Genomic DNA, 15212 nt, shown 5'->3' with positions numbered 1-15212 from the left:
TCAATCATCATCTACCGCTTTATCCTCCACCAGAGGGTCGGGGGGGGGGGGGGGGGGGCGGTGCTGTGCCATCTCAGCTACATCGGGCAATAGGCGGGGTACACCCTGGACAGTTTGCCAGTCTATCGCAGGGCCACACACACATAGAGACAAACAACCATTCACTCTCACACTCACACCTATGGTCAATTTAGGGTGTCCAATTTACCTAATCTAATCTCCACATTGCATGTTTTTGGACTGTGGGAGGAAGCCGGAGAACCCGGAGAAAACCCACGCACACATGGGGAGAACATGCAGAAAGGCCCTTGTTCCAACCTTAGTCTTAGTCATCATAGTCTTAGTCTTACATAGTCATCATGTCATCAACCCTTCAGCACCGTCTAACTATAAAACTAATATCAATGACAGCAGATTCAGCAAACACAGGGTGTGACCTGAACCCAGAGTCAACAAAATCACTTCATAAATAGGCAATTACATTTATTTGGCACATTTAATCACCATTGCTTTATATTTAAAAAATAAAATTGATATAGCACCCAGAAGAAACTGAACCAATAATGTAATTTCACCACCACACTTGTCATTAAAGTTTAATTTATTTCAATCTATCATCACCATTTTTATAAAATATATAAAATAATGATTATTATCCTGTATACACCAGTCAGACAGGCAGACAGGCAGAGAGGCAGAGAGACAGGCAGGCATGGACGCCGCGTAGAACGCCCACACCCACCGGCCTGATAATTATCGATCCATCTGTTTTTGATTATTAGTGTCTGCGCTGTTGTATCTTTGATCATCTAGTGCTGCCTGCCGTATCCCACAATCCTCTGCGCCACAACACTTGCCAGTCATTGTGACGTTTTTTTCTGAGGTGAAGAGTGAAAGCTCAAGCAGGTCAAAAACCCGTACCACAACCGGTCCAGTTGAGTGTGCGGTTCTGTGTGACGTAGCTCCGTGTTTGTTCCTTCCGTTTGCAGAACCATGAAGGAATCAGCCGCAAAGCGGCGCGACAAGGCGGGAGGCCGCGACCGGGAATCCAAAGCCGAGAAGCCGAAAGAGCCGAAGGAGCTAAAAGAGCCGGGCCCGGAGCTCCAGGACGTGGACATGCCGGAGGAGGAGGCGGCGAAACAGCCGAAAGAGCAGGACAGCCTCACTCTGGAGGGTAAGAGCGGCAGTTAGAGTGGACTTAGCCCGGGACAATTGCTTCACAGACGTTACAGCCCGTTAGCTGTGTGGGCTAACAGTCACGGGAGAGCTAACTATGAGACGACTGTCGATGCTAACTACAGGAAAGATACCACTCACTCTCGCACACCGAAGTCCATAGAGAAAATCAGTGATTTGAGCATCACGGCACACAGGGGTTGTTGATCCGCTCCTCCTTCATTACTAATTTCAAATGTCTTATTCTGTCATAATCGCTTTTAAAATATTTAATTTAGATTTACCTCAGTGACACCAAGTGGCCACACGAGGCAGCAGAGGACCAGCAGCTCCTGTGTCCCCGCAAGCTAAAATCACTGATTATCTCTATGGACTTTGGTGTGGGAGAGTGAGTAGTTTATAAACTTCAGTTTCCTATTGTAAAAGTCTGTCTAACGGTGAGATAAAGACGTGAACATGTGACATAGATATCAGAGACTTTAACTGACATGATTTCATACTCTTTAGTTAAGCTGCTAAAATCAAATTTCCCATGTTTTCATTGAGATTGAGGCAGGTACTTTGCTCAAGGGGGTGTCAGTAATAACAACAAACCACTTCCTTTTATTCCTTCTGTCAGTCATGTTAATGAGACTTTTGTATCGTCTCCTCCTCCTCAGACATTAGGGAGCATGTGAAGCAGATAGAAAAGGCCGTGTCTGGGAAGGAGCCTCGTTTTGTGCTCCGTGCCCTCCGAGCGTTGCCGTCTACCAGCCGCCGTCTTAACACCAACGTGCTACACAAGGCCATCTGTGGGTTCTTCACCAGCAACGCCACCACCAGAGACTTCCTGCTGGGTTTCCTTGAGGAGGTTGGTATAAAGCTTCTTCTAAAATGAACAGCACAAATGCTGCTTTCATGCCGTCACAGTTGAGTGTGTTGTGTTAATCTTCGTAGACTGAATGTTTTTAGAGGAACAGCCAGGATTATTTCAGACTCTAAAATAATAAACACAATATTAAAGCTAGTCAGTAATGGATTCTGTACCTGATATGAAGTGATCACTACACAAACACAATCCGTTGCCTGTGTATTCCTATGTCAGTCTGTTATGTTTGCTTTTTAAATTTGTTTTATATGAGCAAAGAACAGATGAGGGTCAGGTAAATTACAATGACAAAACAATCCTAGTAGGGGTGGAGTGGCGCAGTGGTTAAGACCGGTACCCTGCGAAGGACGTCATGATCGCAATGGTCGCAAGTTTCACTCCACCCCTGGCTGATTGTACTCGATTCCATTGTAAGTCGCTTTGAAGTCAACGCCTTCATGTTGTGAATTGAGTTTATAATATTTATAAAGAGCTTCCAGGTGGGAGGATTGGGCTGATGCCAGCATGCTACATACATGCATTATCTCAAGGCACTGTACATAGACAACATCAAGGAGAGCAGAGAACTCCAACAGTTCACACAATGAGCAAGCACTAGGCATCAGTGGAGAGAAAAAACTCCCTCTTAACAGGAAGAAATCTCTGACAACCAGGCTCAGATGTGCAGTTATCTGCCTCGACCGGTTGGGGTGAAAGGAAAATGGGGGAGAGAAAGGACAACAAGGAGATGAGGTCGAGAGAGAGAGACACCAGGAGCAGATACACTACAACTGTATCAAGTTACAAGTTTATACAGTCAATGATATCGACTTTTAATTATAGCACAATAATAATGGTGATGATATGGATAGCCTCGAAAACTGGATCTTGATCCTGCAACCTGCAAGATGAGAATACAGAGAGAGAGGAAAGGAAGGAAGGAAGGAAAGAAAGACACAAACTATGGAGAGAAAGAGACGAGGTTAATGATATATAAAAAGTCATATTCATACCCTGAGTGTGAGAGAGTGAATGTGCGTGCACCACAGGAAATCCCCCAGCAGTCTGTCTATAGCAGCATAACTAAGAGATGGTCCAGGTTTCCCTGAACCAGCTCTAACTATAAGCTTTATCAAAAAGGAAAGTTTTTTAAGTCTAACTTTAAATACAGACATTTAAATACAGTCATTGGAAGCTGGTTCCACAGGAGAGGAGGCTGGTAACTGAAGGCTCTGCCTCCCATTCTGCTCTTACAGACTCTGGGAACCACAAGTAAACCTGTATTTTGTGACCTAGTGGTCTGACTATGTCTTTCAGGTATGAAGGGGCCTGACCATTAAGTGCTTTGTAAGTGAGGAGGAGGATTTTAAATTGAATTCTAAACTGTACGGGGAGCCAGTGTAGAGAAGCTAACACTGGAGTTATATGGTCTCTCTTTCTAGTTCCTGTCAGAACTCGTGCTGCAGCATTTTGAATTACTCAAGGGTTCTAACAGACTTGTTGGAACATCCTGATAATAAGGAGTTACAGTTATCTAATCTAGATGTAACAAGAGCAAGAACTAGTTTTTCAGCATCCTGTAAGGACAGAATGTTTCTAATTTTCATAATGTTCCGCAGGTGGCAGAAGGCTGTTCTGGAAATTAGTTTTATTTGTGAATCAAATGACATTTCCTGGTCAAAAGTAACTCCAAGGTTCGTCACAGTGGAACTGGAAGCCATGGTGATGTCATCTAAAGTGACAATGTGATCACAAAGTTTTTCTCTGAGGTCTTTTGGGCCGATTATGATGACCTCAGTTTTTTCTGAGTTTAAAAGTAGAAAGTTACAGGTCACCCATGACTTAATGTCTCTGAGACATTCCTGGAGTTGAACAACCTGATTAGGTCATCCGGCCTCATTGATAAATAAAGCTGTGTGTCATCTGCATAACAATGAAAGTGTATGTTGTGCTCCCTAATAATGTTCCCTAGAGGAAGCATATATATAAGGTAAAAAGTATATGCCCAAGCACTGAGCCTTGTGGAACTGCACAATTAACTTTTGTTTGTAGTGAGGCTTTATCATTAACATGAACATACTGGAGTCTATCAGATAAGTATGATTTAAACCAGCAGAGGGCAGCACCTGTGATCCCAAGAGTCTGCTCCTATCTCTGCAGTAGAATATTATGATCAATGGTGTCAAATGCAGCACTATGATCGAACAGGACAAGTAAAGAAACTAGACCATTATCTGAAGCCAAGAGAAGATCGTTACTAAATTTAACTAGTGCTGTTTCTGTGCTATGGTTTAATCTAAAACCTGACTGAAAATCTTCAAACAGGCCATTAATACGCAAATATTCACATAATTGATTAGCAACTGCCTTTTCTAAGAGTTTAGAAACAAAGGGAAGATTAGATATAGGTCGGTTATTAGCTAAAATATCTGGGTCAAGGGTTGCTTTTTTTTGAGAAGGTATCCAGTTAATAAGGATATATTAATTTGAGTCAATATAGAGCTGTTAATTAAAGGAAACGCATCTTTAAACAGTTTGGTGGGGATAGGCTCTAACTGACAGGTTGATGGCTTGGATGATGAAACTAATGATGTTAACTTAGGGAGATCTATAGGGGAGAAACTGCCTAACTGTGCACCTGGTGCTTCTAAAGCTCTTGTGCTAAAAGATGAGTCAGTCCCAATATGAGGGAGGAGATGATCCATTTTTTCTCTAATTGATGTTATTTTATTCACAAAAAAGTTCATAAAGTCATCACTGCTCAGTGTTAAAGGAATAGATGGTTCAGTGGAGCTGTGGCTCTGTGTCAGCCTGGCTACAGTGCTGAAAAGAAATCTATGATTGTTCTTATTTTCTTCAATTAAGGAAGACTAAAAGGCAACTCTAGCTTTGTGTAGGGCTTTTTTGTAAGCTACAAAACCATCCTTCCAGACTATATAAAATTCCTCTAGGTTATTGGAACACCATTTTCTTTCTAATCCACGTAACGCCTGTTTAAGAGCACGAGTATTGGAGTTAAACCATGGTGCTCGTCTCCTCTGATGGTTTATTAACGTGTTGAATAAAACCAATTGATTCCAACAGCGAGTTAAATGCGCAGCTAAGACTATCACGGTCAACATCTACATGGATGTTGAAATCCCCGACAATTATGATTTTATCTGTCTTAAGTACTAACTCAGATAAGAACTCTGAATAAGGTGCAGGTGGACGATAAACTGTGACTATCATAATTGGTTTCTGTGATTTCCAACTAGGATGAGATAGATTAAGAATAAGGCTTTCAAACGATGAATATCCTGGTTTCGGTTTGGGATTGATTAATAATCTAATATTAAAAATGGCTGCTACACCTCCTCGGCCTGAGCTTTTAGGAATATGGGTATTAGCATGAGTGGGTGGAGTTCACTCATTTAGAATAACGTAATTGTCTTAATGTAACCAATTTTCAGTTACACAGAATAAATCAATACAATTGTCAGAAATTGGATCATTTATTAAAACCGATTTTGAGGAGTGGCCTTATATTCAATAGTCCACATTTAAAAGTGGTATTATTTGACTCTATTTTATTGTTGGTATTAATCTTTATTAAGTTAGAATGTCTAACTCCTCTTCTGATTGTTATTGATTTTTTTACTTTAGTTTTTACTTTTAGTAGGTCGAGGGACAGACAGTCTCTTTGGGTTTTTTAATTGGTGACTGCTCGAAAAGAAGCACAGAGAAGCATGAAAGACTGCAACTCTGTGTCCTGGTCTCAACTCTGGATTGTCATGGGTTCCTTATAAAATGTCCTAAGCTGCTAGATAGAGCACTGCTCCATCCAAAGTGGGATGGACGCCGTCTCTCCTCATGAAACCAGGTTTCCCCCAGAAGGTTTGACAGTTATCTAAAAACCCAATGTTGTTTTCTGGACACCACCTCGACGGCCAGTGATTGAATGACGACATTCGGCTCTACATGTCATCACTGGTCACATTGGGCAAAGGACCAGAGAAGATTACGTTGTCCAACATAGATTGTGCGTACCTACACACAGACTCAACATTAACTTTTGTGGCCTCCGATTGGCGTAATCGGGTGTCATTACTGTTGACGTGAATAACTTTACTGTATTTACGATTATCTGTAGCCAGCAGTTTCAGATAAGACTCTGTCGCCCGCTCTGGCCCCGGGAAAACACCTGACTGTGGTCGCTGGCGTTGCTATTTTCACGTTCCTCAGGATGGAGTCACCAATTACCAGAGTTGGTTTCTCAGTCTGTGTGGTGCTGAGAGGGGAAAACTTGTTTGAGGTTTTAACAGGTTGGTGGTGGACAGGACTCTTAGGCTTAACACTACGCCTCTTATTTCGGACAGTCACCCAGCTCCCCTGCTGCTGAGGGAGCTAATGCTATGTGGTCAGCACCGACTACAGGGGACTGGCTAACTGATTTAGCTTCTATGGTGCAGAGCCGAGTTTCTACCTCACTAAGCCTCGCCTCCACCCTAGCCAGTAAGCTACACTTTTTACAAGAACTTTTATCGCTAAAGGAGGCAGAGGAATAGCTAAACATGTGGCACACAACACAGGAGAGAGCAGCAGCAGAAGGAGACGGAGAGAGAGAGAAGCCATTGCTGCTAAGCTAACTTGTTACGCTAGCAAAGAAAGAAACCCTGTACGTGATCTACGTAAATGATAGAGTTTAAGCAAAAGTAAAGGGTGAAAGTATTAGTCAATTCAATAAAACGAGTGTTTGTTAACCCTAACCATCGATCGCTACAGTAGATCACATATGTCAAGGCCCACGAATGAGTTGTCTCTGGTCCGCAGGATGATATTTAATTACTATTAAAACTGGCCCACAGTATTATGTGCCCGCAGCACCATAATACTACAAATCCCAAGATGCACTGCGAGTGCATTGGCGCGTACCGAGTGCCCGCAAGCGAGCGCGATCCCGTGTCTTCTCTTCATGTGCAGCAGCACAGTCACAGTGGAGGACTAAACATCACCGTCAATTTTCATCTCCCTCTCCCCCAAAATGGCAAGGTAGAAGGTAGACGCTGAAAACAGGGGGTTTCAAGACAGGTGGGAGACAGAATATGTTCACCGAAGTAAAAGGAAAGCCTGTGTGTCTTGTGTGTGGAGACAGCGTGTCTGTTATGAAAGAATATAACTTAAGAAGGCACTATGAAACATCAATGAAACGCACAGAAAGACAAGTCTTGCCTAAGAAATGAATGCAACTGTTTTGCACTTTTTCAAGTTTGCACTAACTTTTCTAATTTTATTATAAAAGACAGACATTGGTGACGATCAGAGCAGCACACTGATTTGTTTTTAATGCATGCTGTTTAATTTTTGCATTTATCTTGCCATTGAGCTTTGAAGGAAAATTACATTTTGCTGTTTACCTGTTAAAAAAAGAAGAAGAAAAAACGTTTTCAATTTGTTACTGAAAGAGCCTTGAGAAAATATTGCAACTGATTTTATTTATGTTTTTGCTTAATTTAATTAAATTTAATGATTAATGTTAAGTGCAATATAGGCTGTGTTATTGGTATTGGTTCAATATGTGCAATAATTGCGAGTTTTAATAAACATTGAACCAGCCCGGCCCTCCACTTGTACCAATTTTTTTTATTTTGGCCACCCGTGTATTTGACTTTGACATGACTGCAGTAGATAGAAAACCACAGGGAGCGCAGGAGACACAGCGTATCACGAGTGGAAGCACAGGAAGTGACACAATACGTTACCGCCCCGTCAGAGACTGTCACCCAAATGTGTTGAACAGGAGTCTGGTGAATTTCCCACACTTCCATGAAGTGGGACACATGAACACATAATATTTAAGCTTGTGTACAAAACACCACTGATGTTATTGTAGAAAAAATTATCACAATATATTTTCTCATTGTCCATTGTCCATTGTCCAATTTCCATTTTTATCATCATGTTTGTTTTATTCCTGTTTTAGAGCATCTGTAAAAAAAACTGAATATTAACAAAGCAAATGAATTTAAGAATACTTTTCACATCTGTCTATATTTAGACTCTGTGAAAAGTAAACATTGTAATATAGTAACATATAAAGCAAAGTCGTGGACTTTGATTAAGTCGATGAATTCAACTGTGTTCATTTCTTGCTCGTCGTGCTTATACTTTCCCTTCTTTATCTAAAATGTAATGATGTTGTTTGTCATTTCTGGTATTTAATAGAAACACAGGTCTGTGAAGCTGAGTAGAACTGAGTGTCCACTGATGAAAACACATGTGTTTGTACACAGGTGTTAATGAGACCACTCTCATGTCCAACATCACTTCACTTTAGCTGCTCTTTTCTCTTTCCTGAACTTCCAAACCGTGTGTGTGTGTGTGTGTGTGTGTATGTGTGTCTCCATCCATCCATCCATCCATCCGGACCTGGATTTTATCACCATCGTATAATGGCCTCACCCTACTTTAGGGTAGATACTGAAATGTAGTGACAGTTAATAAAGTATGCTTGTATATGTTAGCTGAGGCCACAATATGATGATCAGCATTACTTTATTATAATAATCCAGGTAGTAACTCATTTTAGTTTAAAGCACCAGAAACCTTTTATTTAGTTTTTTCAGCAAAACAGTTTTTTTAGGAACATGGTCTGGGACTGGGTCTATGTCACATTGACTTTTGAATATTCATCAGCATGATGCCAGTGTCGTGAGTTGAGACCATCAGTGTTGACCTCTGACCTCTGCTGTCACAGCCCATGGACTTGACCGATGGAGACGTGCAGTTTCGTCCGAGGACCGGAAAAGCGGCGTCTGCTCCTCTGCTGCCGGAGGTAGAGGCGTATCTGCAGCTGCTGCTGGTGGTTCATCTGACCAACAACAAGAGATACACTGAGGTCAGTCTGTGCTTTCACCTCACAACCCTGGTCAAAGGTTGGCTTGTTAATGGAGTGTGGTTGTTGTTGGCGCGTTGTTGACGTTGGAGTGTGGTGGTGGTGGTTGTTGTTGGAGTGTTGTTGGTGTGTGGTTGTTGGCGTGTGGTTGTTGTTGGGTTGCGGTTGTTGTTGTTGGCGTGTGGTTGTTGTTGTTGTTGTTGGAGGAGTGTGGTTGTGGTTGGCGTGTGGTTGACGGCATGATCTTCTCTCTTCAGGCTCAGAAAGTGTCGGATGACCTGCTGCAGAAGATCGGCTCAAAGAACCGCAGAGCTCTGGATCTGGTGGCTGCCAAGTGTTATTATTACCACGCAAGAGTTTACGAGTTCCTCCTGCAGTTTGACATCATACGCAGGTACAGATGCATTTATAATGTTTCCACAATCAATAATGTCTCCTGCTGTATGTCGGATGAAACAGCCACATTTAATGTGTCACTTATATAACAGTAATAATAATAACAATAATAATAATAATAGTACTACACAAGGAGACGTGAACACAAGAAAACAACGAACGTTGGTGTTTGAGTTAAAACATTTGAATTAGAATAAATATCACTGATGACCTGTGATGGTTTTCTAAATCTTATACTTTATTAATCCCCTCAGGGAAATTATTTCTCTGCATTCAACCCATCCTAGAATTAGGAGCAGTGGGCAGCCACACTGAGTAGGTCATCATTTATCACTGATGACCTGTGATGGTTTATCACTGATGACCTGTTTCAGTTTCCTGCACACTCGCCTGCGCACGGCGACGCTGCGTCACGACGCTGACGGTCAGGCTGTCCTCCTGAACCTGCTGCTGAGAAACTACCTGCACTTCAACCTTTACGACCAGGCTGAGAAGTTAGTGTCCAAGTCCGTGTTCCCTGAGCTCGCCAACAACAACGAGTGGGCCAGATACCTGTACTACACTGGTGAGTCTCACGCACTGGACCAACATTTGAACCAGTTAACATGCTAAACTAAACTGACACACTGTGTGTGTGTGTGTGTGTGTGTGTGTGTGTGTGTGTGTGTGTAGGACGTATTAAGGCGATCCAGCTGGAATACTCTGAGGCTCGCAGGACTCTGACCAACGCTCTGAGGAAAGCTCCACAGCACACAGCAGTGGGCTTCAAACAGACGGTCTGTACATCATCAATATGATCGTACTGATCAATATGACAAACACTGACTGTGTGTGTGTGTGTGTGTGTGTGTTCAGGTCCACAAGCTGCTGATCGTGGTGGAGCTGTTGTTGGGAGAGATTCCTGACAGACTTCAGTTCAGGCAGCCGTCACTCAAGAGGTCACTGATGCCCTACTTCCTGCTCACACAAGGTCAGGTGACATCACTTGTGAAAATGTGTGTGTGTCCAGAACGTAGAGCTAAACAAAGTGATCAGTGAGGACAGATGTTAATACCTGCATCATTGATGAACTGTGTGTGTGTGTGTGTGTGTGTGTGTGTAGCGGTGAGAACCGGTAACCTGGCCAAGTTTAACCAGGTGTTGGAGCAGTTTGGTGAGAAGTTTCAGACAGACGGGACGTACACACTCATCATCCGCCTGAGACACAATGTCATCAAGACAGGTGAGCCAATCCCAGGCCATTCATCCTGTCACATGAAGTGTTGGTGGCTCACTGACACTGTGTGTGTGTGTGTGTGTTCAGGTGTGCGTATGATTAGCCTGTCGTATTCTCGTATCTCTCTGGCCGACATCGCTCTCAAGCTACAGCTCGACAGTCCTGAAGATGCAGAGTTCATTGTTGCCAAGGTAATTTTAACCGTAAAACCACTATTCAATTTTTTATATAGACGAATCTGGCGAGACATTTGTGTGTTGCGCCATCTTGTGATTACCACGGAAGCCTTGATAGAGGCATCTAACGTGAGCTAGCTAAGCAAACTTAGCTTAGCTGACATTACTTTCCCCTGCGTTCACCTCGGTAGCTGCATGGTGTTCGTTGTGAGATTTACCAAATAGTCATTGTGCTGTTGGGAACAAAGTCCCCGCTGTTCATATGCTGCTCGCTCAGGGATTCCATTTAGACCGCAGACAGGAACTCTTCATGACATAAAGCTTTGTGTAGTTTGAAGTTTCCGCAGTTTTGCGCAGGTTCTTCCTGACTTCCGAGACATGGTTGTCAAAATGAATGCGGCATAAAAAGGTAAAAGTGGAAATGAACACTTGTCATGACAGCTCCCATTCAATCACACGTATACTGGAGGGAGACGCCACCGCAGCAATGGCGGCTTGTTTACTTCCGGTATTTCGCTGGATTTGTCTATTTGTAGTTTGTGTGAGTGAGTTACTGTTGTTTATTTTTATTGGATACTACTGACTGTCTGTGTGTGTGTGTGTGTGTGTGTGTGTGTGTGTGTGTGTGTGTGCGCTAGGCGATCCGTGATGGCGTCATTGAGGCGAGCATCAACCATGACAAAGGTTTTGTCCAATCAAAAGAGACAATTGACATATACGGCACCAGAGAACCACAGCTCGCTTTTCACCAGAGGATTTCGTTCTGTCTGGATATTCACAACATGTCTGTGAAGGTAACACACACACACTCTCGCACTCTAATGTAACAGTGTAGATTGCATGAATGTAGATTGAAGCTGTTTTTGTCGTTCAGTGAGAAAACAATGATCACAGATAGTGGTGTAGTTCCCTTCTGTTGTCAGCAGGTGTCACTGTCACACTGTCATTTCTGCTCCTTTTGTCTCCCCCTGCAGGCCATGAGGTTTCCCCCTAAAGCTTACAACAAAGACCTGGAGTCAGCTGAGGTAACGCACGCACGCACGCACGCACACACACACACACACACACACACACACACTGACTTCCATTCAATGACTAACCCAAACCTGAAACACTAAACCAGGGCTGGGCAATTATATTCACTTTTATATTATCACTTTTATCTAAAAAAAAAAAGCAGTAAATTGTATTTTTTTGGTGTAAATTGGGCAGCATACAAACACGCATTAAACACAATTACTAACCAACTCTATATAATTAATAAATAACTATTTAATGAATACTATTATACTATACTATACTACTGTGGTGTAGTACAGTGAATATATTGTCTAAACCCCCCCCACACACACACACACACACACACACACACACACACACACAGAGCACACCTGCACACACATACACTAATGCTGCAATCACAAAGGGTGAGTTTACATACAAGTGACGGAGCTTCGCTGGTTAGATCATAGGATAATAAACAGGGAGGGTGATAATGATAACTCCTGAACTTAAACCGAGACACTTGTAGAAGAAAAGAACCACGGACCTCGTTCTTAAAGGGGACATATTATGCAAAATCAACTTTTTAACCATTTCAATACTTATATTTGGGAGTCTGGAGGCCCTACCAGTCACCAAAGTGTGGAAAAAGAATACTCAGTCCTTTTTTCGTGGTCCTCCCTTAGTTTAAGTATAGGCGATAAAACACGCAATGTTAAATTCCCTATGCATTATGACGGCAGCATGAATGTTACCACCCCACCAGTAAGTTTACAGTTTACTTGGAGAGCTCCACCTTAGCTCCACCTTAGCTCCACCTTGTCCCTATAAAATGCGAGAGTGCAGGCGAGCGAGGAAGAGCGGTATTATGTCAACGCGGAGGGACAAGTGGGCTGTTGGTGGCTGCACAGTGGAGCACAGTGTTTTACACAAACTTCCAGCCTCAGAGGATTTTATATATGAAGCTAATGTGCCGGATAAAGTCAGCGTTCGTGTGTTCGCACCACTTCACATCAGACTGCGGCCAGCGGTCACCATATTTAGTCAGCGACCGTATTTCACCGACGTACAAACCCACACATTTTTAAGAAAAGGTCAAATAGAGGTCATAATTGACCATTCTGACACGTCCTAATTAAAAATATTTGTTCAGTACGTCCTCCATGACCGGAGCACAGACTCAGTCTGATACAGTCACATACAGCGGCAGTTTATGCAGCTCGCCGCTGGCGATCATGACATGGTCATGGTCCATGTCTTGTTGAAAAAATTTACTTTTATTTTTTGAACATGAGCCGACGTTTTAAGGGGGCCAGGGGTAACTGGCTAGCATCACCTGTTGCTGTGCAGACAGACGCAGATACGTGCATCCATACGTCAGGCTTCTCAAAATGTGTCTGTCTCCCCCGTGTGTGTGTGTGTGTGTGTGTTCAGGAGCGTCGGGAACGTGAGCAGCAGGATCTGGAATTTGCTAAAGAAATGGCTGAAGATGATGACGACAGTTTTCCATGAGCTGTGCATACTTCCTGTACATACAGGAAGTAGGTGTGTGTGCATGTTGCACGCTGGTGTTAGTAGTAGTCATTTATTACCCATGATGCCCCCTTCACTCTCTGTCTCTCCTGTATAAGCCCTGTGTTCTGAGACAAATAAAAACTCTTTGTTTACAAACAATGTGTCCATGTTGTTTATAAATCCTGGGGCCCTGACCCTACATACCCTACATGTCCTGAACCTACCCTACCCTGACCCTTCATACCTACATGCCCTGAACCTACATGCCCTTTGTTGAATAGTTGACAGAATGGTTCAGTCCTTTAGTCAGTGAACCAGACTCCTCTGTTCAACACATTCACTAAATTTTGCAGATGAACATGAATGTTTTTTTGATCTACAGTTAAACATTGTTGCTTTGATGTCACGCTCATGACTCTTCAGTGACGACTCTCTCTGACCAATCACATGTTAGTATCAGCTGAACCTGGTCAGGTTCTCTCACTGATGGAGAAGAACTGTGCTGGTGGAAAAGAGGCTTCTGTACCTGACCTTTCTGTAAGTCCCCAAACCTTTGTGTCCAACCCTGGAAACATGGTTTCACTGCACACACCAAATACATGATGATCATCTGAATGTTCCATTTATCACAGAGATGAAGTTTCATATGCACTTTTAACATCTGCTTACATCAGCAAGAGTTTCCTGCTGAGTCACAGTTTGTCCAGGATTTCATCAAACAGCTGATGACACACACACACACACAGATGTTTGCGAAACTGTTTTGAAAGTTAGCAGTTTATTATCAGTTATACGTTAATTATCAGTTAGTTATTAGTTGGTTACCAGTTAAATTATCAGTTAGCAGTTTATTATCAGTTGGTTACCAGTTAATTATCAGTTAGTTAGATGTTTATCAGTTATTTACCAGTTAGTTATTAGTTGGTTACCAGTTAATTATCAGTTAGCAGTTTATTATCAGTTAGTTACCAGTTAATTATCAGTAAGTTAGATGTTTATTATCAATTAGTTACCAGTTAATTATCAGTTAGTTACCAGTTAATTATCAGTTAGTTAGATGTTTATTATCAGTTATTTACCAGTTCGTTACCAGTTAATTATCAGTTAGTTACCCGTTAATTATCAGTTAGTTACAGTTAACATTACCAACCTGTTTGAGAGTGAATGCACATGGAAATAAAAACACAAAACACAAAAAAATATAAGGAATATTACTCACACCCTGAGTTGAGATGAAATGATGAAATATCCTCTGGGTAAAATTCCAACAGGTGATTAATGAAAGAAACGTTTATTTTTAAACCTGAAACAAATGATGTGGAAAAATCCCAGCACCAAAAAACGAAACAAACCACAGGAAATCACTCAAAGTATTCATGTAATTCACGCATTCATTCATCTTCTACTTCTTTATCTTCCACATGAGGACCACAGGGGGGGCGTTGGTGCCAATCCCAGCAGACAAAGGGTGAAAGGTCAGGTCACTCTGGATCCTCACAGTGAAAGAGGTATCTGTCGCTGAGACCCTCATTCATGCAGTCATAAGATCACACCTCTGCTGCCTGGCTTCTCACTCTGACTGAAGCATCTGCACAAATTCCCCGGTCATCTTCAAGCTTCTCCTCCTCTTCACAAGTCTCTCCAATCCCTCACTTTCTCTTTCTGACCTACTTCATCTGGTCCCAGGTCTGCTGCTGACCCCGCACCTGTTTCATCGTTGCTGCTCCAACACTCACTCTGGAGTCTTTTAAATCCAGGTTTTTACCATTTTACACACACACACGTTGTCTAATCCCAGATTAATGTAATTATATTAGTGAAATTTTTTTAATTTTTAAGTTAAATCAAAGAAAAAATCATGAAAAACAGAACATGTGAACTTTTGTTTTAAACAAATATAAAACTTTAATGGTGAAATCATTAAGATCATAGTGTGTGTGTGTTTGTGTCGGGCACTAATAACCCATGATACAGGCTCTCGCGGACACTCCTGAGCTCCAGGTTTCACGT

General features: G+C 42.3%; 1 protein-coding gene across 2 annotated transcripts; it reads left to right on the top strand.

Annotated features, from left to right (window-relative positions):
* The first annotated feature begins 764 nt into the window (after positions 1-764).
* psmd3 (proteasome 26S subunit, non-ATPase 3) lies at positions 765-13362 on the top strand. Of its 2 annotated transcripts, none has more exons than XM_058654359.1 (13): positions 765-883; positions 990-1174; positions 1836-2026; positions 8760-8900; positions 9155-9291; positions 9668-9858; positions 9966-10069; positions 10149-10263; positions 10396-10515; positions 10597-10700; positions 11324-11479; positions 11660-11710; positions 13122-13362. In XM_058654359.1, exons 2-13 carry the CDS (start codon positions 994-996, stop codon positions 13197-13199), a joined length of 1569 nt encoding a protein of 522 aa, XP_058510342.1. In that variant the 5' UTR covers positions 765-883; positions 990-993; the 3' UTR covers positions 13200-13362. The 2 variants fall into 2 exon arrangements, with proteins under 2 accessions (XP_058510342.1, XP_058510341.1); XM_058654358.1 differs by having other exon boundaries at positions 771-906.
* Positions 13363-15212: the final 1850 nt, after the last annotated feature.

The sequence above is a fragment of the Solea solea genome, chromosome 16 (assembly GCF_958295425.1).
Source record: "Solea solea chromosome 16, fSolSol10.1, whole genome shotgun sequence".
Lineage (NCBI taxonomy): Eukaryota > Metazoa > Chordata > Actinopteri > Pleuronectiformes > Soleidae > Solea > Solea solea.
This window is presented reverse-complemented; position numbering and strand designations above follow the sequence as displayed.